General features: G+C 47.1%; 1 protein-coding gene across 1 annotated transcript; it reads left to right on the plus strand.

Moving 5' to 3' along the window:
• Window positions 1-2,856: 2,856 nt before the first annotated feature.
• On the plus strand, window positions 2,857-22,189 carry cplx2b (complexin 2b; the record flags this gene model as incomplete). The annotated part of the gene is made up of 3 exons (XM_083651290.1): window positions 2,857-2,928; window positions 20,251-20,426; window positions 21,992-22,189. The coding sequence occupies exons 1-3, from the start codon at window positions 2,898-2,900 to the stop codon at window positions 22,187-22,189; spliced, it is 405 nt and encodes a 134-aa protein (XP_083507416.1). The 5' UTR covers window positions 2,857-2,897.
• Between the last annotated feature and the right edge of the window lie 1,213 nt (window positions 22,190-23,402).

Here is a 23,402-nt window from a genome sequence, read left to right on the forward strand (position 1 = left end):
TAACAACTTAAAATTGTGCTTAAAGAAGAGTGCTTTGAATTGATTCCTAAGTATGTAAAGCATTCCTGCTCTTCTTTAACCCATTGATACCTGATGCAGCATTTGTGTGTGTATCCCTTTAAGACCGCGAACCGTGGTTCGCGGTCTTAAAGGGATACACACACAAATGAGGGATATACACGCAAATGCTGCATCAGGTATCAATGGGTTAAAGGGAAATTGATTATAACTATTTTGCTTAGTCAGCTTGTTCTACAATTCTTTTCTCAATTGTACTTTGCCAATTCCCCCTGCTATCCATTTGTTGCTCCACCCCCTTTACCGATCTGGGGAGAGTTGTAGCTTAGCACATGCTTCCTCCGATACATGCCGCCAGTCACCCATTTCTTTTCACTGGCAGGACATAGCGCGTCACGCATAGAGCATCACGCTATTGCCCCCAGTTCCCCTCCCCCACAAACAGGCGCCCCAACTGATCAGAGGAGACACTAGTGCATTGGCCAGGACCAGGGGCGGACTGGGATTATAATTCAGGCCGGGCATTAGATACCAAGCAGGCCAGGCCGATATGGGCCGACTCACGTGCCGGCGTCCGAAGAGCACCGGCGAAAAATTTGGGCCATTTGAAGCCCAATTTGGGCCGTTTGAAGCCCAATTTGGGTCGTTTGAAGCCAGATTTGGGCCGTTTGAAGCCCAATTTGGGCTGTTTGAAGCCCAATTTGGGCTGTTTGAAGCAATTTTTTTTTATTTATTTTTTGCAGGCCAGGCCAGGCCAGGCCACCGGGCATTTGCCCGACGTGCCCGATTATGCAGTCCGTGCCTGGCCAGGACTCATATACCCCACCGGCTTCCCACCTGCAGACACAGCCAATTGTGGCTGTAGAAATGTCAAACAAACTTGCTCAAAAAAGAAAATAAATCAAAATAAACTAGCCTAACTACTAGCCTAACTAACTGTCAACTGTCTTGTCTTTAGCCCTAGTCTCTCTACTCGAAAATACCCTAAGTTGTAGCTTGAGAGGAGTCCACTTACCTGAACAATCTGTTAGCTTAGCTGTGCTGCGTGGCCTCGCCTGCCCTATTGGCATGCGCAGCGCACAATCACTGACGACATCACTCACTGATGACATGACAATTGCTCGAGTGGCCATCACTGATGACATCATCGAGTGCTCGAGTGACATCACTGATGATGTTATAGACATTGTGACATCATCGGTGACATCATTATTATGACCAAAATCATCATCACAATGCTCACAATGTGGGACGCAAATCGCAGACAGAACCCACTTTGTCAATTGTATGTATGATGATGATGATTATATATTTAGTAGATTTCCGCTGCAAATACTGTGCGTGTTCATACGCGCAATTGTTGCCTCTTTTGTTGTGGGCTGATGCTGATGCTGATGCTGATGCTGATGCTGGTGCTGATGCTGATGCTGATGCTGACAGAGACAACCAGATCGTTTTGTTTCCCATGAAATATTTATGAGCACTTTGCAAGAAAAGATGACAAATCCATTGGTATTGTCTTACTGATATAGATAAGTAGATATGGTGACCTGGAGCAAACAGCTTCAGTATTGATCCGTGTCTCAGAATGTGATTACTGTCAGAGTGTTTAGAAAATCAAATGACCAGTTGTTTTTACATCAGTGTGATCCCGTGCTTTGCATTGTCCAGTGTCGCATGTATAGATCCACTATTTCATTAGTTGAAGTGCACTGGGACACAGCCGTATGCTAAACGTGCGATTCATTTCCATCTGCAGCACCAAAATGAGTTTATTGTACCAGCGCATGCTACAACATACTAGAGTCTTGACTTCAAAATCAATACGTTTAATCTATCCTATGATATTTATTTAAAAAAAACAAGAACTGTGCAATGATGTCTTATGAAAACAGATTAATAATAATTTCTGTTGAGGCAATTTGAGTTTCTGTTTTTCTTTTTTCTTGTTCTTCTTCATGTATTAAAAAAGAAAGAAAAATCCAAGGAAAGAGCTACATGTAGCAGACACCGGCTGTTTCAAACAGACAGTGAAGAAGCTTTATGAGCTGTTAACTCAGTGTGTTGAGTTAGAGTGTCTGTGATATAGAACAGACAGTGAAGAAGCTTTATGAGCTGATATAGGTTGGATCAGTGTGTTGAGTTAGAGTGTATGTGATATAGAACAGACAGTGAAGAAGCTTTATGAGCTGATATAGGTTGGATCAGTGTGTTGAGTTAGAGTATCTGTGATATAGAACAGACAGTGAAGAAGCTTTATGAGCTGATATAGGTTGGATCAGTGTGTTGAGTTAGAGTATCTGTGATATAGAACAGACAGTGAAGAAGCTTTATGAGCTGATATAGGTTGGATCAATGTGTTGAGTTAGAGTATCTGTGATATAGAACAGACAGTGAAGAAGCTTTATGAGCTGATATAGGTTGGATCAGTGTGTTGAGTTAGAGTGTATGTGATATAGAACAGACAGTGAAGAAGCTTTATGAGCTGATATAGGTTGGATCAATGTGTTGAGTTAGAGTATCTGTGATATAGAACAGACAGTGAAGAAGCTTTATGAGCTGATATAGGTTGGATCAGTGTGTTGAGTTAGAGTGTCTGTGAAATAGAACAGACAGTGAAGAAGCTTTATGAGCTGATATAGGTTGGATCAATGTGTTGAGTTAGAGGATCTGTGATAGTAGAAATTCAAACATCTGGGTAGTGCAGTGGTAGATTTGTTGATGATGTCATTTCTCTCCTTTACTCGTCCTCAGGTCCAGTAGAGGTGGAGTCCCAGGAGACACTCAGCAGACAGAGGAAGCAGAGATCCGGCTCGGTGGCTACATGCTCAGCTCTTTTTTGGCTTTGAGAAGAACGACCGTCACAACCTGCAGGAACCATGGATTTTGTAATGAAACAAGCCTTAGGTGGTGAGTATGAACTGCATGCAGTGTTTCTGTGTGGGGAGTTTTGCTCCAAAATAAGAGATCCAGCATTTGAAAGGAGTACGTCATCTAATCTTATAAGATAGCGTCTAGAGTCTACCCTCCCCCCGATATGTGAAGTGCTTTGAGTATCTAGAAAGGCGCTATAAATCCAATCAATTAGTGTGAATCTAAAGGAATCAAACATAAAACTGCAACAAAGTGAACTTGTCCTGTCTGGTTCAGACCAAAGCAAACAAACTGTAGAATCCTCGCATGGCGAGTAGCAGGCGGTCGACTGAACGGAGGAGACAGATCCATATCCCCCCGTCCCCATCTCATTGGGGGTCGGGGGTCAACGGTTGCTTAAATCAGCGCTCTCATCTGCTGCCATCAGCCCGGCGACCAGAAGCAGTAATAACAGATTTATTCCTACAGCTCCATCTCCCTCCTGTCTCCTTCTCTCATCCTCCCATCACTCCTCTCCTCCTCTCCTCTCCTCTCCTCTCCTCTCCTCTCCTCTCCTCTCCTCTCCTCTCCTCTCCTCTCCTCTCCTCTCCTCTCCTCTCCTCTCGCCTCTCCTCTCCTCTCCTCTCCGTTCCTCTCCTCTCCTCTCCTCTCGCCTCTCCTCTCCTCTCCTCTCCTCTCCTCTCCGTTCCTCTCCTCTCCTCTCCTCACCTCTCCTCTCCTCTCCTCTCCTCTCCTCTCCTCTCCTCTCCTCTCCGTTCCCCTCCCCTCCTCTCCTCACCTCTCCTCACCTCTCCTCTCCTCACCTCTCCTCTCCTCTCCTCTCCCCTCCCCTCCTCTCCTCACCTCACCTCTCCTCTCCTCCCCTCTCCCCTCCTCTCCTCACCTCTCCTCACCTCTCCTCTCCTCACCTCCCCTCCCCTCCCCTCCTCACCTCCCCTCCCCTCCTCTCCTCACCTCTCCTCACCTCTCCCCTCCTCTCCTCACCTCTCCTCACCTCTCCTCACCTCTCCTCTCCTCTCCTCTCCTCACCTCTCCTCACCTCTCCTCTCCTCACCTCTCCTCTCCTCTCCTCTCCTCTCCCCTCCTCACCTCTCCTCACCTCTCCTCTCCTCACCTCCCCTCCCCTCCCCTCCTCACCTCCCCTCCCCTCCTCTCCTCACCTCTCCTCACCTCTCCCCTCCTCTCCTCACCTCTCCTCACCTCTCCTCACCTCTCCTCTCCTCTCCTCTCCTCACCTCTCCTCACCTCTCCTCTCCTCACCTCTCCTCTCCTCTCCTCTCCTCTCCCCTCCTCTCCTCACCTCTCCTCACCTCTCCTCTCCTCACCTCCCCTCCCCTCCCCTCCTCACCTCCCCTCCCCTCCTCTCCTCACCTCTCCTCACCTCTCCCCTCCTCTCCTCACCTCTCCTCACCTCTCCTCACCTCTCCTCTCCTCTCCTCTCCTCACCTCTCCTCACCTCTCCTCTCCTCACCTCTCCTCTCCTCTCCTCTCCTCTCCTCTCCTCTCCTCACCTCTCCTCACCTCTCCTCACCTCTCCTCACCTCTCCTCTCCTCTCCTCTCCTCTCCCCTCCCCTCCTCTCCTCACCTCTCCTCTCTCCTCCTCTCCTCCCCTCTCCTCTCTCCTCCTCTCCTCCCAATCCTGTCGCTAGAATAAAATGTTGGCATTTCACTATAGCTCACTGCAAAGACAGTAAAAGTATAGGGTTTGTTTGCTGTCAAAAGCGTGTAACTGCATCATGTGTGCCATTTTGACACCTACAGTAGCAAAACCCCACTTTTGACACTGACCAAGCCTTGTGGGTAGACTGGAGGAGCCTAACAGCACTTAGGTCAGCTCAAAATGCATGCTGACGTAAGTAATGCTAGCATTGCAGCATGATAACACCATTTCTACGCTCCTATATGTTCTAATTCATATTCTAGGAGGTCAATATTAGATTAATATAAATATGTTAATATTTCCATTAAATACTTGGGCCTAGATTCAAATGTTATTGTATAAGGTTAGGAGTGTGAACTGGTCAACACGAGGTCTGATAGTAAGAGTTTTGCAGGGGTTTTACAATTCTTTGAATGTGTCCCAGCCAGGACACATCAATAAGTCATGTGTCCTGGGACACATGGTCTACCTGCTCTTTAGGTAACATGACGGGTCATTCCATTTGTTCACAGAGTCATAGTGTTCTGCAAAGTCATTACAGGTTTGTTTTGTTTGCTGTCAAAAGGGTGTAATTATTGCACTTACGCCCTTTTGACACCTAGCAAAACCCCACTTTTGACACTGACCAAGCCTTGTGGGTAGAGGATTCAAACAGCTTAGCTCCGCTCAAAATGCATGCTGACATAAGTAATGCTACAGTAGCATGGCAGCGTGATCACATCATGTCTCCTATATTCTAATAACAAGAGTATCAACTTTCCACTTATACCCATTTAGGAAATTCCAACACTGTTTAGGGACCCCAGTATGCAAAAATATTCAAATAGAAAGGTGCAAATAACACATTTATACTGCGTGCAAAAAAGAAAATCGTCTAATCAAAACTGCATAGGATCAGTATAAAGTGGGCATGACTGTAAAGGGGAGACTCGTTGGTACCCTTACAACCCATTCTCATTCAGATATCTTGAGGTGAGAGGTCAAGGGACCCATTTGAAAATGGTCATGCCACTTTTTGCTTCGCCAAAATCTAGCCTAAATTTAGAGCATGATTTAGCCTCCTTCCCAACAAGTGAACATGACAGGGTTGCACCAATGGATGCATTAACTCTTCTAGTCTCATATGATAGCAGGAGCCTCACTCTGACTCTAAAAATGAGCCCATTACAGCCTCTGAAAGACAGTAATGTCGGCCATTTAGGAAGTTTTAAAGTCTCGTGATTGGATGGGCCTATAGGCAAGAAGTGGGGCCTAGGCCCAGCCAGGCCCACCCATAGCTACGCCCCTGCTTTGAACACATGGGGGATCAAACCCCCGGTCTCTCTCAATAAGGCCATCCCTTACCCTCTTACTTCCCACCTCGCTATTTCAAGAGCAGACTGTAGTTAATTACACGACCACTAGGCTGGCCATTGATACACGCCTCTTTTTGAACTGTTGATATGCAACGTGTTTTAGTTCAGAAACGTTGGTTGCAGAGACGTACCACGGCAACATTTTATTCTGGCGACCATGCTTGTCATCCCCCCCTCTCTCATTTTCTCCCTCTCTGTTTTATTTTTTCTATCCCTGTCGTTATACCCTCCATCTCTCCTAAATCTTTTCCTCTCCTCCCTTAAATCTCCCCTTCTCTCTGTTTTCTCCATTTTCTTTTTATTTCCCTTTCTCCCCACTCTCTATTTGCCCCTCCATCCCTCCTTCTGTGATTGGTTCCACCCTCATTCCCTCCCTCCCTCCCTCATTCCCACCCTCCCTCCCTCCCTCCCTCCCTCCCTCATTCCCTCCCTCCCTCCCTCCGTGTTGTAATTTACCTCCCAGAGAGGTGCTGTCTGGCTGTGACCTTTTCTCTTGGAGACTTGTAACAGACTGCCATTTATTTCATTGGGACACAGCTGGCTGGCCATTAATATATAGAAGCAATGACACACACACACACACACACACACACACACACACACACACACACACACACACACACACACACACACACACAAACACACACACACAAACACACACACACACACACACACACAGACACACACACACAATCCAGAAACACATACGCACACATATAGTGGAACAAACGCACACAAACATAGTGAAAGCAACAAATGCATCAACAACAAATGCAAGAACATCTCGCTTTTGCACACACACACACACACACGCACACACACACACACACACGCACGCATGCACGCACGCACACACACACACACACTCACACACATAGATGAGGTTTCGGTATTGTTTCCAGTCCCAGGGGGGAGACAGGCATTTTGAGATGGAGAGTAATAATTCAGCCAATGGGAGAGCTGCGTTCATGTGGGTGGGTGTGTCAGCACATCAATCCCACTACAAACCTGATTGGATTTGATCCAGCCCCGCCCCCCTGTGGTCACCTTCCCTCTCTGCTTCAGATTGAATGAACAAAGCTGCTGCTGCTGTGAATGTCAATTTATAGAGGGAGATAATGACTGTTTTGCATTTCAAAAGCAAGCATTACGATTTCTGTCATACATGGAACATATTCCAAATAATCACACACACACTGTTTCTGTCACTCTCTCACTCTCTCTTTCTCTCTCTCTCTCTCTCTCTCTCTCTCTCTCACACACACAAGCACACACACAAGCACACACCTGGTGTGCTTGTGTGTATGCAGAGTTATATGTGTGGATGCTGCAGCAGCGTCTCATTGGTGCAGCGAGGTATGGATCGTAGCATCTCATTGGTGCAGGGAGGTATGGATCGTAGCATCTCATTGGTGCAGGCAGGTATGGAGCGTAGCATGTCATTGGTGCAGGGAGGTATGGAGCGTAGCATCTCATTGGTGCAGGGAGGTATGGAGCGTAGCATGTCATTGGTGCAGGGAGGTATGGATCGTAGCATCTCATTGGTGCAGGGAGGTATGGATCGTAGCATCTCATTGGTGCAGGGAGGTATGGATCGTAGCATCTCATTGGTGCAGGGAGGTATGGATCGTAGCATCTCATTGGTGCAGGGAGGTATGGATCGGGCCACAGATTGCCTTTACTAGGTGTTTAATTAGAAATCGGCTTTATCAGAACTCACTTCTCGTGTTTGATTAATCAGTCCTGACTGAGGCGTGAGGTGGATCCATGAGCAGGGTGGGAACCGAACTTGATCTTATATAAGCCGCTGAGAGACGGGCCTTTATTTCTTATATAGGCTATACACATTCAAATACAAAAATGTTTTTTTCCCCTGCTGCCCTGGTTGGTTGGTTCTGGGGAGAGCCGTACACTAGCACCATGCTCCCTCCGACACGTGCACAGTTGCCAGCCGCTTCTTTTCACCTGACAGCGGGGAGCTTCACCGGCAAGACGTAGCACGTGGGAGGATCACGCTATTCCCACCCACTTCCCTTCCGTCCCGAACAGGCGCCCGGAAGGACCAGAGGAGGCGCTAGTGCAGCGACCAGGACACATACCTTCAATCCGACTTCCCACCCGAGGCGCGAACCTGCGACCCTCATGTTTTGTCTAGGCAGGGAAGCTACCGCTGCGTCACCCGGACGCCCACTTTATTTAGTCACCGATATGTTCTTTAATGTTTATCATGGATGTCACACACACACACACACACACACACACACGCACACACGCGCGCGCACACACACAGAAACACACACACACATTGCGTCGCGACATTATGAGCTGACTACCTTTGATCGTCCGGATCTCTTCCCTCTCACCACCGTAGCCTCTGTAATAAAGCAGCAGAAGAGATGCCATGAAGATACGCTGTGAGATCAGGACGACAAGCTCCATGAGGCCGTTTCATTTCCTGTGCAGCCGGGACGAGGAGGCGAGGGGCGGGGTTAGGACAGGAAGCGGTGGGGTGGTGGGACATTTTTGAGATTAGTGTTGCTCGACAGAATTAAAATCGCCGTTTCACGTTTCGTTTACTTCGGCGAAAAGGTTTCAGTCGTCTCAGACGGTCACAGAGAGCCCCCTCCTCCCAGTAACAGCGTCTCTCCCATCCTGCTGTTATATAGCTGCCTTCCTCTGACTTCAAATCAGTGTAGAAACATCTTGCTTGAGTCCTAAAGGCCACAAATAACAATGGCTTCTCCTATCTGTATCTCCCCACCTTGGTCTTGCTCCCCCGACTCAAATATTATGTTGAATCGCTGCGTACTGCATACTACATAATAGAGCACACATGGGCAAAATACGGCCCGCGGAATTGCAAATTGTTTTATTGTTTTGTTTTTTTGTTTTTTTTACAATGCATCTGAAGGCAACATGCAAGATACCCGCTGAATAAGTTTCCAAATGTTCATGTCATTCTGGCCAATACTCTTCTGTTATAGCATTTCAGTCTGGAATATGGAATATCTTTCAATAATCTTTATGGCTAAAAGGCTAAAAGTAATCTCATGTGTAAGAAACGACTGTTCTATATTGAAGTAGAAATTTAAATAATTAACTCGTTGGTTTTGGATTTATTTAGCTTCAAGAGTGTTTTTGTTCTTGTGTGACCCTCAACACAGGCTTTGAGAATCCTGGGCCACTACTGATACTAATGCTTAAATTAACTCACTCATATTCTGGTTTATTTCAAGAAAAACATTTTGGCTAGTGGAAATTCTAATTGGCTGGTAACTTGCGTCGTTCAGCCCTCAGCAAAATCTGGTAACGAGGAATTTTTTGTGTGGCCCTCTCTATTATCAAAGTAGCCCACCCCTGTAATAGAGTCTGTGCCACTGCACAGCCACAGCTGCTGTTTTGAGGGCGGGGCTAGGGGGTCAAAATCGAATGACTGACAGGTCTAGGGCTATAGCTGCAGTGGGGTGTCCATGAATACTGTCAGGGGGCAAACTAGCGCAACACAGAATAAGCACAGAAATAACAAGAGCGACTGCCAAAACAGATCATATAGAATAAAATAAATAAATAAAAACTATAATAACTATACAAAGCAGACAAAACACGAGGGCACCCAGAAGCTTGAGTTGCGTGGAGGCGAGTCAAGATTCAGCTGGAAGCACAAACAGTTATCTGGGCTGTCAACCAGGTTGCAGGGAATCACAGTCAGGAGATGAACACAGCTCCACCTTCCGCACGGTAGCGGGCAGAGCGGCTGGTACCTGGGACAGCGGCTGGGCCGGCCTCTGCGTGCTGTGCTGCAGCTCTGCCTCGTTCAGCACCGCGGACAGCTCCCCTGTCACAGACAGAGGGGGGTCACACTGGCCTCTGTGGAGGAGGAGGAGGTTGTAGGAGACATGGAAAGGAGACATGCGAAGGAGACGTGTGAAGGTTAAAGATGCTGATGGGTGGAAGGGAGGAGGTTGTAGAAGACATGGAAAGGAGACATGCGAAGGAGACGTGCGAAGGTTAAAGACGCTGATGGGTGGAAGGGAGGAGGTTGTAGGAGACATGGAAAGGGGACATGCGAAGGAGACATGGAAAGGAGACATGCGAAGGAGACGTGTGAAGGTTAAAGACGCTGATGGGTGGAAGGGGGAAACTGTTATGGTGTCTCTGTGGGGAGGGAGCGCAGGAATAATCACTGACACACTTCATTCACTCTGTAGCCTACGGTCCTTCTAATGTTCATGCGTCCTCTTGCTTAACCGGATGGACCAATCAGCTTCCTTCTTCCCCATTCTGAGAGAGAGAGAGAGAGAGGCATGTTCCGCACACACCCGAGTGTCTTGTTACAGAGGCTGATGTCATCTGTGCATGCTCTCTAAGGTCATCTCCCCTCCCATCCTCTATATTGTTATTCATTTGTGCTGTCAAATGCATTCCAGGAGTCCTGTACATTTTGTGATTTACTGTCCCCCCCCCCCTCCTAAAGCAGAATGGGGAGGGCCCATTCACTGGACCTTTTCCCGGGCCCGGCCATTTCTGTGGGCGGGGCCTGCCGCACAGAATGCATTTTTGTTTATTAGGTGATTCCACTCCAGTGCTATACTGTGACGGTGTGTTGAATGCTGCTGCTGTGTGTCACCGTCTTTTTAATTTGCAAAACAAATTGCCTCAATGAGGACAATCAACTTTGCTAATCAAATCCGATCGCCCCCGCTGAGATGTGTTATTAGATGTCCTGATACATTTACAGCTGCTGTGGATTTCTCCCTGTGTGACTGTTGAACGTCTCGCTGTACATTCAGCCAACCAGGACCAAATACGGTCATAAAAGATTTTATTACTGATCTATGATCACAAATATCGATTCTAGTGGAGCAGTTATTCATTCAGTGCATAGAGTAGTGCCATCATAATGACGACAAATGCTCATTCCCTGCTTTCTTAAACAAATCACTTTATTCAATAATAGTTCACAACACATGGGCGTAATGCTGCACGATTACAAATGACAGAAATCGTGCGTCCTGGTGGGTCACGTGGTAGCACGCGTACCACGGAGGCTCGGTCCTTCGCGCGGCCGACGCGGGTTCGAATCCGACCTGAGGTCCTTTGCCGCATGTCGTCCCCTCTGTCTCTCCCCACCTTTCCTGTCTGCCTACTGTCCTGTCTAATAAAGGCAAAAATCCCCCCAAAAAATAATCTAAAAAAAAAAAGAGAGACAGAAATCCACAGAGTACAACGCTTGGCAGAAAATAGATTTGTCCATGAAAACACGTCTCGTAATTCTCTAAGCAGGAAAAACCATGATGGTGCAGAAGGCGTTCAGGGCGCTGAGTGGGAATGACGCAGAGGCACGATTCTCCCTATTAGAAGTCAGTGTACCATCAGAAATATTGAAAAGCTGTTATATTAAGGGGGGGAAACGTTACATAATTTGAGCTTTAAACTCTGCTCTCTGTATTCAGTACTGCACAGTATGTATTTCATTCTAATTGCGATATGCAGTGATCGTGTGTTGAATGTTCGTGCGCTGCTGTGTAACGGTCTTTTTAATTTGCAAAACAAATTGCCTCAATGAGGACAATCAACTTTTCTAATCTAAACCAATCAGTCCCCTGCTGAGATGTTTTATTAGACGTGGCTTATTAGACGTCCTGATAAATGTACAGCCCCCCCCCCCCCGCCCCATCTTCGAGGGTAATTTATGATGATGATGATGATGATGATGATGATGATGATGATGATGATGATGATGAACGTAAATTGATGTTGGGGTCGGGGGTCTAACCTTGACGAGCAGCGAAGGTTTTCTCGGGCTCGTTCTGCTGAGGGAGTGACACACAAGGTTAATAGAGAGGAGGAGGTGGTGTTGTGTGTGTGTGCGTGCGTGTGTGTGTGTGTGTGTGTGTGTGCGTGTGTATGTGCGTGTGGTGTGTGTTTATGTCGGGGGGGGGGGGGTTGCTAACAGGGTGTCCTTTGCAATCCTGTGTGTTCTGCCTGCATGTGTCCTTGTGTTGGCATTTTACATTTCTGCAATCCACTGACACACAGACATTTCTGAATCCAAAATATGCTGCAACATTTCTAGATATGTGATCTGCTATTGAAGTAGCAACATGTCTAGATACCTGTGGCCCTATCTTCCCAATTCTAACAACTGGCCGCAGCAAGTCTCTTAAATGCAAGTGGTCACGTGATCACCTCTCCCCAAGTCTCGTTACTCCCCCCACTCTGCCCCCACTTGTTTTCTTCTTCAAGCAGGGGTTAGTTAGTGCTGACCTAGCAAGCTAACTTGAAATAGAGATTGTGAGTTCCCAAACTCCACACAAACCACACATATAAACACAGCGCTGCCCCTTGTTAGCTCAATACATTTGAAACTAAGATATTCGATAAAAAAATAAATCTAGCCACAGATTTAGCTACTACGTCAACAAACTTCAAATGTAGCTTTAGCTAATCGCTCCCTGACCGCTAACATAAGTTCCTGTTGCCAAATCTCGCGAGAGTGTGTTGCTGAGATAGAGACAGGTCTTGAACAAGTTGAATTTTCTCCTGATTTGTCTGTCTGAAAAATGCCATTTTAGTGTCAGAATATTCTGAAGATATGTGGCTTCGGAGAACGGGCTGAATATTTACTTTATTGAATATGGGGGCTGAGGGATCTGTCATCATCTGAGATCACGTTGACTTTTCCCATTGACTCCAATAGACTCAGACCTGCCGAAAATCTCTTGACCATGAGCAAAACCCGCGTGACAAAATGACAGGAAGTGAGTTGAAGTTGGGCCGTCTTGCTTGAAATCCCATCGACTTTGGTACCATTTGTTATTGTTGGTGAAGCCTGCAGTGTGGTGTCTCTATCTATATTAAAGGTCTCTGCTTTCTCTTCTGTCTGTCTGTTCAGCAGTGTGGTGTCTCTATCTATATCAAAGGTCTCTGCTTTCTCTTCTGTCTGTCTGTTCAGCCATGGTGTGGCTGCATCACTGCTCGTGCTATGAGCCACCTGACACCGGCTGTTTGACTGGATATAGGTTGACTCACTGTTGTGTTAGAGCAATCAGTCAAAGACGAGCAAAACAGACATTTATTTATATGAAAATGTCATGTCACTTTAACATTCATCCAACCATGAATTCCCCCGAGATCAAGAATCTCATTTCCAACCGTGTGTGTGTGTGTGTGTGTGTGTGTGTGTGTGTGTGTGTGTGTGTGTGTGTGTCTGTGTGTCTGTGTGTCTGTGCGCTTGTGCGTGATGAAAGCATCCATAACGGCCTTTGTGCGTGCTCACATACATGTATGCACTTGCCTATCTACACACATTCACACACACACACACACACACACACACACACACACACACACACACACACACACACACACACACACACACACACACACACACAGTAGATATTTGCACACACACGGTTCCAGGACACACACGCGGTGTGTATTTGCTGTGAAGCAATGAGACACCGTAGCGGACAGTCTGACCTTAACCCAGCTCCCCAGCGGGTCCCAGGGAACCTGTCACTGCTCCCCCGCCCCACCCAGCTGGCCGTTAATCTGTCATCCTCAGGCTCGCTGCCGCACGGCGCCACGGGGCAATTAGGACCGCGGCAGGACCAGCCGCCCAGGGGCCCACACACACCAGACACACACACACACACACACACACACACACACACACACACACACACACACACACACACACACACACACACACACACACACACACACACCAGACACACACACACACACACACACACACACACACACACACACACACACACACACACACACACACAGCTTGAAATCAATATGTCCTCTTAAAGCCCCTGGAAACCAAAAATAAATATGCATTTTTCACACCACACATTCTTTTTTTATTATCCACCCAGCCAAATTTGAACGATTAAAAATGTCGCCAAGTTTGTAAAATTAGGTTTGAAAGTCTTGAAACTAAGCAGTCCTATTTGCTCTGAAACGGTGTGGGCGTGCACCTCAGCCCGATTGGTTCACACAGGGCTTATTGTATAACAAGTCTTGAGCATAGCCACGCCCACTTCAAACCCAACATCAGGAACAGTACAAAAACTCAAATGGCAATATTTAGGATTTATATTGGAAGTAATGCCTCATACTTTTTAGATGCTTAGACGTATGCACATAAGACCCTAAATTACAGGGTTATTAGGTTATGGTGGATTTGGGTTTCCAGGGGCTTTAACATTTACTTTTTGCTGATTTAGGAGCAATAAGCAGGGTTTTCCCTGCCGTACAGCACAACATGTCCATAAGATATCAGTGAGGGCTGATCAGCTACGGACGCCTCATTCATTTCATTCATTGGTAAACCTGCATTATCGAGTCCATCCTTACCTCCTCCATCACGTTACCTCCTCCATCACCTTACCTCCTCCATCACCATCTGGTGCGCTGCTGCTGCTACTGCCAAGGCCAAGGCAGACTGCAGGGTTACCGCTCGCGCCGCAGAGAAGCCATCTCCCCAGGACCTGTACACCTTTTGCCAGTGATCCCTGTCCTTTCCCTTCTTCATTCTCATCCATTCATTCATTCATCCATTCATCCATTCATTCTCCCTTCTTTAAGCTGCATTTTCATTCTTTTTTTCCAATCCGAGTCACATTAGAAGCAGAAGAAACTGATTTGCCTTCACTTTGCATTGCATTGATAAGTCATGTACTGTATCCTGCAGTGACGTCAATTATAGATTTCAGCTTGTCTGCTGTTAATCACGGGCTATACCTTTACTTATTGATTTAACAAGCACACACTCAATGTCCCGTTGAAGCACGAATGGCTTTTCAATAGATGCAACAGCAGGATATAAATTATGTCGAGCAAGGCTACGCTTGTATTTTCCACCACGTTTAATTCTGCAGAAAATACACAGCTTTGCAGAGAGGCAGCCAGGCCCCCCCTCACTCACCAAGGTGCCCAGCCGAGAGGCAGCCAGGCCCCCCCTCACTCACCAAGGTGCCCAGCCGAGAGGCAGCCAGGCCCCCCCTCACTCACCAAGGTGCCCAGCCGAGAGGCAGCCAGGCCCCCCCTCGCTCACCAAGGTGCCCAGCCGAGAGGCAGCCATGCCCCCCCTCACTCACCAGCGCCCAGCCGAGAGGCAGCCAGGCCCCCCCTCGCTCACCAAGGTGCCCAGCCGAGAGGCAGCCAGGCCCCCCCTCGCTCACCAAGGTGCCCAGCCGAGAGGCAGCCAGGCCCCCCTCGCTCACGAGCGCCCAGCCGAGAGGCAGCCAGGCCCCCCCTCGCTCATGAGCGCCCAGCCGAGAGCGCCCAGCCGAGAGGCAGCCAGGCCCCCCCTCGCTCGCGAGCGCCCAGCCGAGAGGCAGCCAGGCCCCCCCTCGCTCGCGAGCGCCCAGCCGAGATACAGCCAGGCCCCCCCTCACTCGCCAGCGCCCAGCCGAGAGGCAGCCAGGCCCCCCCTCGCTCGCGAGCGCCCAGCCGAGATACAGCCAGGCCCCCCCTCACTCGCCAGCGCCCAGCCGAGAGGCAGCCAGGCCCCCCCTCGCTCGCGAGCGCCCAGCCGAGATACAGCCAGGCCCCCCCTCACTCGCCAGCGCCCAGCCGAGAGGCAGCCAGGCCCCCCCTCGCTCGCGAGCGCCCAGCCGAGAGGCAGCCAGGCCCCCCCTCGCTCGCGAACGCCCAGCCGAGAGGCAGGTCGATCCCCAGATTAAGTTTTCTCTCTGCTGACCAATCCATAATTCATACACTCTCAGGTGGTCCTGTGTTTACTATCGATCAGACAACAGCAATGTCAACAGGCCAGAGGGAGTCTGGAAAGCAGCTTCTGTCAGGGATAAAGAGGTGAAGCCGCTTTAAGAACAGAGGCAGAAGCAGATCAAACACTCTCCCTTCCTCAGCTGTGACTGCCGAGGTGCTGCTGTGCAAGGCAGTTCACCCCAGATATGTCCAGTAGAGTTCACAGGCAGTAGAAGGCCGGGCAGCTTGCAGTGTGAATGTGCATAAATGAAGCTGGTCGATGCAGAAATACTTTCAGGAAACCTTCGCTTGGTAAATGAAGATGAAAATAAAAGGAAAATGCGTCATCTCGAATGTTTTTTGTTTGTTTTTGTGTTTATACTTTTTCAACTAGAAAATATGCACTCTGAATTAATTTGAAATTGACGCACCAGAGAAGACTTATTTTATGTCTTTTGGAGCACCTTTTTGAGTTGCAGGAGGCAGGGTGATGTGTTTGTAACAATCTGATAATAATAATAATAATAATAATAATAATAATAATAATAATAATAATAATAATAATAATAATAATAATAATAATAAAATAAATACATCCTAATACAAGTGAATTAATTTATTTATTTATTTCGAACATAAAATGAAATAAAAAAAACAGTTAAATAAACAAACAAAACAAGGAAACATTGTCTGAAAAGGAGTAGGTAGAAGTAAAACTTATCTACCCCTTTCTCACTTCTCTATTAAATAACTTGAACAGCTTCTTAAATCTATTTACAACCAAATATAAAGATTCAGAGGAATATCCCAAAAGTATTTAGAACCCAAATTAAATATATAAACATCTATCCCAAGTTATTTACAACCCAAATATCCACCCAGTTAATTTTCTTTATAAAGAACAACAAACAAAAAACAGCCCTTAACACAACCCATCCTCCAAGTATGGCATAACACCATCGATCAGTGATCAGAATTAGTGTTTCTCCCAATTATGACCACATTTCCTATCAAACTGGTTTTGGCTGGACCGCAACAGCAGGACCAGACTGACTGACTGACTGACTGACTGAGGAAGTTAAACCATTGGTCGGCCGTGGCACGCCACGTGGCACACCCATTTCAGCCATATACTAGGTTTTGACCTAGCCTTGTTTTTTCTTCCCCCTTTGCGTCTTTGGTCAAATGCTTTTTCTATATCTTGACTAAAGAGGATGCACATGTTGGACGTCTCAAAATGAACAGGTAGGCTGAGAGAGACTAACAGGCTGCTCTGTTCACAGTCATCATACACACGTCTCAAAATGAACAGGTAGGCTGAGAGAGACTAACAGGCTGCTCTGTTTACAGTCATCATACAACACGTCTCAAAATGAACAGGTAGGCTGAGAGAGACTAACAGGCTGCTCTGTTCACAGTCATCATACAACACGTCTCAAAATGAACAGGTAGGCTGAGAGAGACTAACAGGCTGCTCTGTTCACAGTCATCATACAACACGTCTCAAAATGAACAGGTAGGCTGAGAGAGACTAACAGGCTGCTCTGTTCACAGTCATCATACAACACGTCTCAAAATGAACAGGTAGGCTGAGAGAGACTAACAGGCTGCTCTGTTCACAGTCATCATACAACACGTCTCAAAATGAACAGGTAGGCTGAGAGAGACTAACAGGCTGCTCTGTTCACAGTCATCATACACACGTCTCAAAATGAACAGGTAGGCTGAGAGAGACTAACAGGCTGCTCTGTTCACAGTCATCATACAACACGTCTCAAAATGAACAGGTAGGCTGAGAGAGACTAACAGGCTGCTCTGTTCACAGTCATCATACAACACGTCTCAAAATGAACAGGTAGGCTGAGAGAGACTAACAGGCTGCTCTGTTCACAGTCATCATACAACACGTCTCAAAATGAACAGGTAGGCTGAGAGAGACTAACAGGCTGCTCTGTTCACAGTCATCATACACACGTCTCAAAATGAACAGGTAGGCTGAGAGAGACTAACAGGCTGCTCTGTTCACAGTCATCATACAACACGTCTCAAAATGAACAGGTAGGCTGAGAGAGACTAACAGGCTGCTCTGTTTACAGTCATCATACAACACGTCTCAAAATGAACAGGTAGGCTGAGAGAGACTAACAGGCTGCTCTGTTCACAGTCATCCTACAACACGTCTCAAAATGAACAGGTAGGCTGAGAGAGACTAACAGGCTGCTCTGTTCACAGTCATCATACAACACGTCTCAAAATGAACAGGTAGGCTGAGAGAGACTAACAGGCTGCTCTGTTTACAGTCATCATACAACACGTCTCAAAATGAACAGGTAGGCTGAGAGAGACTAACAGGCTGCTCTGTTCACAGTCATCATACAACACGTCTCAAAATGAACAGGTAGGCTGAGAGAGACTAACAGGCTGCTCTGTTTACAGTCATCATACAACACGTCTCAAAATGAACAGGTAGGCTGAGAGAGACTAACAGGCTGCTCTGTTCACAGTCATCATACACACGTCTCAAAATGAACAGGTAGGCTGAGAGAGACTAACAGGCTGCTCTGTTTACAGTCATCATACAACACGTCTCAAAATGAACAGGTAGGCTGAGAGAGACTAACAGGCTGCTCTGTTCACAGTCATCCTACAACACGTCTCAAAATGAACAGGTAGGCTGAGAGAGACTAACAGGCTGCTCTGTTCACAGTCATCATACACACGTCTCAAAATGAACAGGTAGGCTGAGAGAGACTAACAGGCTGCTCTGTTCACAGTCATCCTACAACACGTCTCAAAATGAACAGGTAGGCTGAGAGAGACTAACAGGCTGCTCTGTTCACAGTCATCATACAACACGTCTCAAAATGAACAGGGTCAAAGCCGGCGTCCGAGGTGCAGGTGGCTCGGACAGATGGCTGAGTCCACATCACCGGATGGGAGGATGTGTCTTCTTCTGTTCCACTGATTCTCTGAGGCTTTTCCAACTGGCTCTTCTTCTCTTGTTTCATCTTCCAAGACGCTGCCACCGCCTCCAGGGTCTCCGGGGAATCCTGTTGTCACTTAATCCTCAGAACTGCTACCGCACACTGTTGACTTATTGCAATATGACAGAGCTGCGTGGTACTGCTGTATTGTCATCTCTTTGTATTCATGTGGCCTTGAGTGTTACTAAAACAGCAGTTAAAGTAGTAGGCTATTATTAGCAGTGGTAGTTTTCAGTTTTGTATTTTGTAAGTTCGCCCTATGTTGCATCTTTAACTAGAAGTGCACTATAGAGAGCGCACCTCTGAGTACAATACGAGGAATCAGAGTGACGTCACGCCGACAGCAAACACCTGACTTCCGGGTGGCACTGTGGGGTGTTACGTGCAAATCCACCCCCCTGTACATGCGTGTCCCCCCTATGTATTTAGTTTGATATAACCAGTGTTGGGCAAGTTACTTTCAAAATGTAATATACTACATATTACTAGTTACTTTCATTTGAAAGTAATAAGTTACTTTACAATATTACTTTCTGTGTAGAGCAACTCGTTACTTATTACACTACTTTTACCAAAACAACAGCAGCAATAGAATGACATCGCCGATTTCCCGCCCCAGAACATCCCGAAAAATAATTTCAACCACCTTGAAGTCAGTGTAAACAATCCAAAATTCTAAATGTTATTCTTTTCCTTTGTTATTGTCATCTATAGTGGTTATTTGCATAAAAACACAGTTTGATTAGGAAATGATTGTATCTTTTTTAAATATGTGCTTTGATTTAATAAAATGTAACTCAATTTGTAACTTGAGTTACTTGACAAAGTAACTGGTATAATATTACTGAAATCCTATAAGTAATAAGTTATATTACTGAGTTACTGCTAAAAGTAATATATTACATGTAATATGTTACTTTTGTAATGAGTTACCCCCAACACTGGATATAACGCAGTTGAAGTCATGCTCTTTCCATAAAGCCCACCAGCTTTGATATCTGTTGTTTCTAACAATATTATGGCTCCAAAAGTTTCTATCGATGTGGTGAGACTGTCCTGGCGGCGACTTCCGCTCCTCACTCTGTAAGCTGCATATGCGAGCTGCAGGGCGGGTGAGCCCGCGCAGCAGCGGGCGAGCCTAGGAATCAAGCGCACGTACTCCTAGTAACTATAAATAGCCAATCTTCTCGCCGATGGTGGGATTTGCTGATGTAGGTCATAAGGAGGCAGCATCAGTATTTAATATCCAGCTAAAAGTTCCATGTAGGGTCTTTAATTGGATAAAAAGGAGCCTCTGAGGCTATCTACTTTTATACACAGTTTTACAGCACGGCATGGCAACTTCATGCAGCGTTGCTATGACGACCAGTTGTGGGGATGGGCACATTGAGGAGGTATAATTTGCAGTGGAAATCCAACAGATACTATACCAAAAGACAGTATAGCGTAGAGGCGATACTTTGTGGTAATATGCAGTCAAAATGCGGTTTATGTGTGTCCTTGTGTGTTATTTTGTAGGAGCCACCAAAGACATGGGGAAGATGCTGGGTGGTGACTCCTGTGTGTGTGTGTGTGTGTGTGTGTGTGTGTGTGTGTGTGTGTGTGTGTGTGTGTGTGTGCTTTATTTTGTAGGAGCCACCAAAGACATGGGGAAGATGCTGGGTGGGGAGGAAGAGAAGGACCCGGAAGCAGGCAAGAAGGAGGAGGAACGACAGGAGGCACTGAGGCAGCAGGAGGATGAGAGGAAGGCCAAGCACGCCCGCATGGAGGCGGAGAGAGAGAAAGTACGGCAGACCATCAGGGACAAGGTAAGGAAGTGCTCCTGCCTGCATAGGCTTCGACCAATGACTGATTGTGCTTAACGGATGGCTTTACCGATTATCAACCCACTTTTGTCATTATAATCTCTGTATTAATATTATTATTATAAGCACATGGGCAGTATTTACCTTCTGGCTCTATTTTCCTCACGGAGAGCTCCCATTTCCTCCTCTGGCAAAATGCTCCGTTGTGACGCGTTTTACGTCACAACGGAGCTGTGGAAGTTCTGCTCGAGACACGGAATCTGTTCCGAGGGCGCTTGTTATTGTTTATTTAGATTTCTTAAGTATGCACAGCATGGAGAGCCTTAACGAGCCTTAATGACTTGCAGCTGGCCAGGGTGGAGTTTCTGCAGGCAAAGAAAGGGAGGATCTTTCTCCATGAGGTAAACAGAGAGATAAGGTAAACACTGCCCATGTGCTTATATTACAGAGATTATATATGATACAAAGTTAAGTTAAGTTATCCTTTATTTATCCCCTTGGGGAAATTCATCCTCTGCATTTGACCCATCCTCTACTAGGAACCTTCCTAGAACTAGGAGCAGTGGGCAGCCACTGTGCAGCGCCCGGGGACCAACTCCAGTTCTTTTGCCAGTACCTTGGTCAGGGGCACTGACAGGAGTATTAACCCTAACATACATGTCTTTCTTGATGGTGGGAGGAAACCGGAGCACCCGGAGAAAACCCACACAAACACGGGGAGAACATGCAAACTCCACACAGAAAGGACCTGGGACGGACCGGGGTTCGAACCCGGGACCTTCTTGCTGTGAGGCAACAGTGTTAACCACCGAGCCACCGTGCCGTCCCTGTGGGTTGATAAGTGGGTTGATAAACGGTAAAGCCATCCTTTAAGTGTGCACGACATGCATTGTGATGTACTACATTTGTTTTAGTCAGCCATCTTTGTTTTTAACAAATCTATGCCTAGGGGTTTTCATGTGCAGCATCAGGAGAGACAGTTCCTGTAACGTTATGATGTGCTTGTCTGTCTCACGAAGAAGTAACCGAGTTTGGGTGTCTTGGTGGCTCAGAAATAGCTTCTCACTAACTTTCACTAACTTCCAGAAGTTAGCGAGAACGGACCCCAGTTTGGAATCACTGTTCTAATGAACCAAAGTCTTGTTGCCCTTTTTCCTCCTCATTCATCCTCACTCTCTTTCTCCTCCTCTCCTCTCCTCTCCTCTCCTCTCCTCTCCTCTCCTCTCCTCTCCTCTCCTCTCCTCTCCTCTCCTCTCCTCTCCTCTCCTCTCCTCTCCTCTCCTCCTCTCCTCTTCCTCTCCTCTCCTCTCCTCTCCTCCCCTCTCCTCTCCTCCCCTCCTCTCCTCTCCTCCCCTCTCCTCCTCTCCTCTCCTCCCCTCTCCTCTCCTCTCCTCCTCTCCTCTCATCTTCCTCTCCTCTTCCTCTCCTCCTCTCCTCTCCTCTCCTCTCCTTACCTCACCTCCTCACCTCTCCTCTCCTCCTCTCCTCTCCTCTTCCTCTCCTCTTCCTCTCCTCCTCTCCTCTCCTCTCCTTACCTCACCTCCTCACCTCCTCTCCTCTCCTCTCAGTACGGATTGAAGAAGAAAGAGGAGAAGGAGGCGGAGGAGAAAGCGGCCATGGAGCAGGCGTGTGAGGGCTCGCTGACGCGTCCCAAGAAGGCCATCCCTGCGGGCTGCGGGGACGACGACGAGGATGACGAGGAGAGCATCCTGGACACGGTCCTCAAGTTCCTGCCGGGACCTCTGCAGGACATGTTCAAGAAGTAAAACGACAAAACACAAACCGACCCCCGATCCAGGGTCCACTCTGCCCTGGACGGGGCTGCGGGGCAAAGGGAGGAGGGGAACTTTGTTTTGGGGACAAATGGGTTCGGGGCTTTGGAAACAGGGTTTGGGTTTGGGTCTTGCCAAACTGGTAGAGGCTACACACTGCCTTTCTACAACGTTTACTCTTTTCTGTTTTTCTACTCCTAGACGATTATGTCATTCTATCCCCTTTTTTTGCCGTATTTCACCTGCCACTTAGCATGTTTCTTACGATTCCTACTTACTTAAGTCTTTGTTTTCTTTCTTTTCTTGGTTTGTTTTCACCGAAATATTCCAGATTATAATACCACAAACCCGCCAGGGTCGGACATTTTGATTGGTTGAGCATCATCTGTCGCCAGGCAGATCAGTGGTGCTCAATGAAGAACAGTATTCCCTGAAAGAAGAGCAGCAGACGCCTCAGTGTGCGTTCTCTCGCTTCTGTGGTTTTTATAACGGCACTGCCACTGTTTTCCACTGGATGGCGCGTTTGTTTTTATTTCAATGGCTATTTCTATTTTCTATTTTTATGAACCAGATATCGGTCTTTTTAGTTTGAGTTTCTAGGACATGTGCCTTCATATCATCTCCTCCAGTCGAGGAATTGTAAATGAGGGTGTCATTTGTAAGCTAAACAGGTGTACAGTTGTTGGTAGCGTGTAGGCACGTATTCATGGCTACAATGGAGACTTTTGGAATAATGTACATGAAGTTATGTTGGCTGGTAGGCTTGTCCTGGGGTTTCCAGAAGCCATCGTCCAAACGGCGTCTCATCGCCGAGATTCTTCTGGAAATCCCAGACACGGTGTTGAAAACCTCCTGCTCTGAGAAGCAGCAAATTAACGTACGGCAGGAAAAGCTGCAGTCATCACAAGTTTACAAAACTATTTCAACAGATTGCTCATTCTTTTTTACAAGGCCACGAGCTTCTGAGGAGCTGTTTACCTTTGGGGGAAAAAGGTTTATTTCCCTTCAGATGGTCACTTCTAATCAGCTGGGTAGACTGCCATTTTTCTAGAAGAAGAAGAAGAAAGCTCTTTGTCATATTGTCAGAGTCGATGTCTTAGAAATTATCGATTGATAGGATTTCTTGTGATCGCATCACAAGAGATTTCAGCTCATTTCGCTAAGGGTTTTATCCTGGCGGGTCAACAAGACTCGGTTGAATCTCATT

This window comes from Poromitra crassiceps, assembly GCF_964638095.1.
Source record: "Poromitra crassiceps genome assembly, chromosome: 15".
NCBI classification, from domain to species: domain Eukaryota; kingdom Metazoa; phylum Chordata; class Actinopteri; order Beryciformes; family Melamphaidae; genus Poromitra; species Poromitra crassiceps.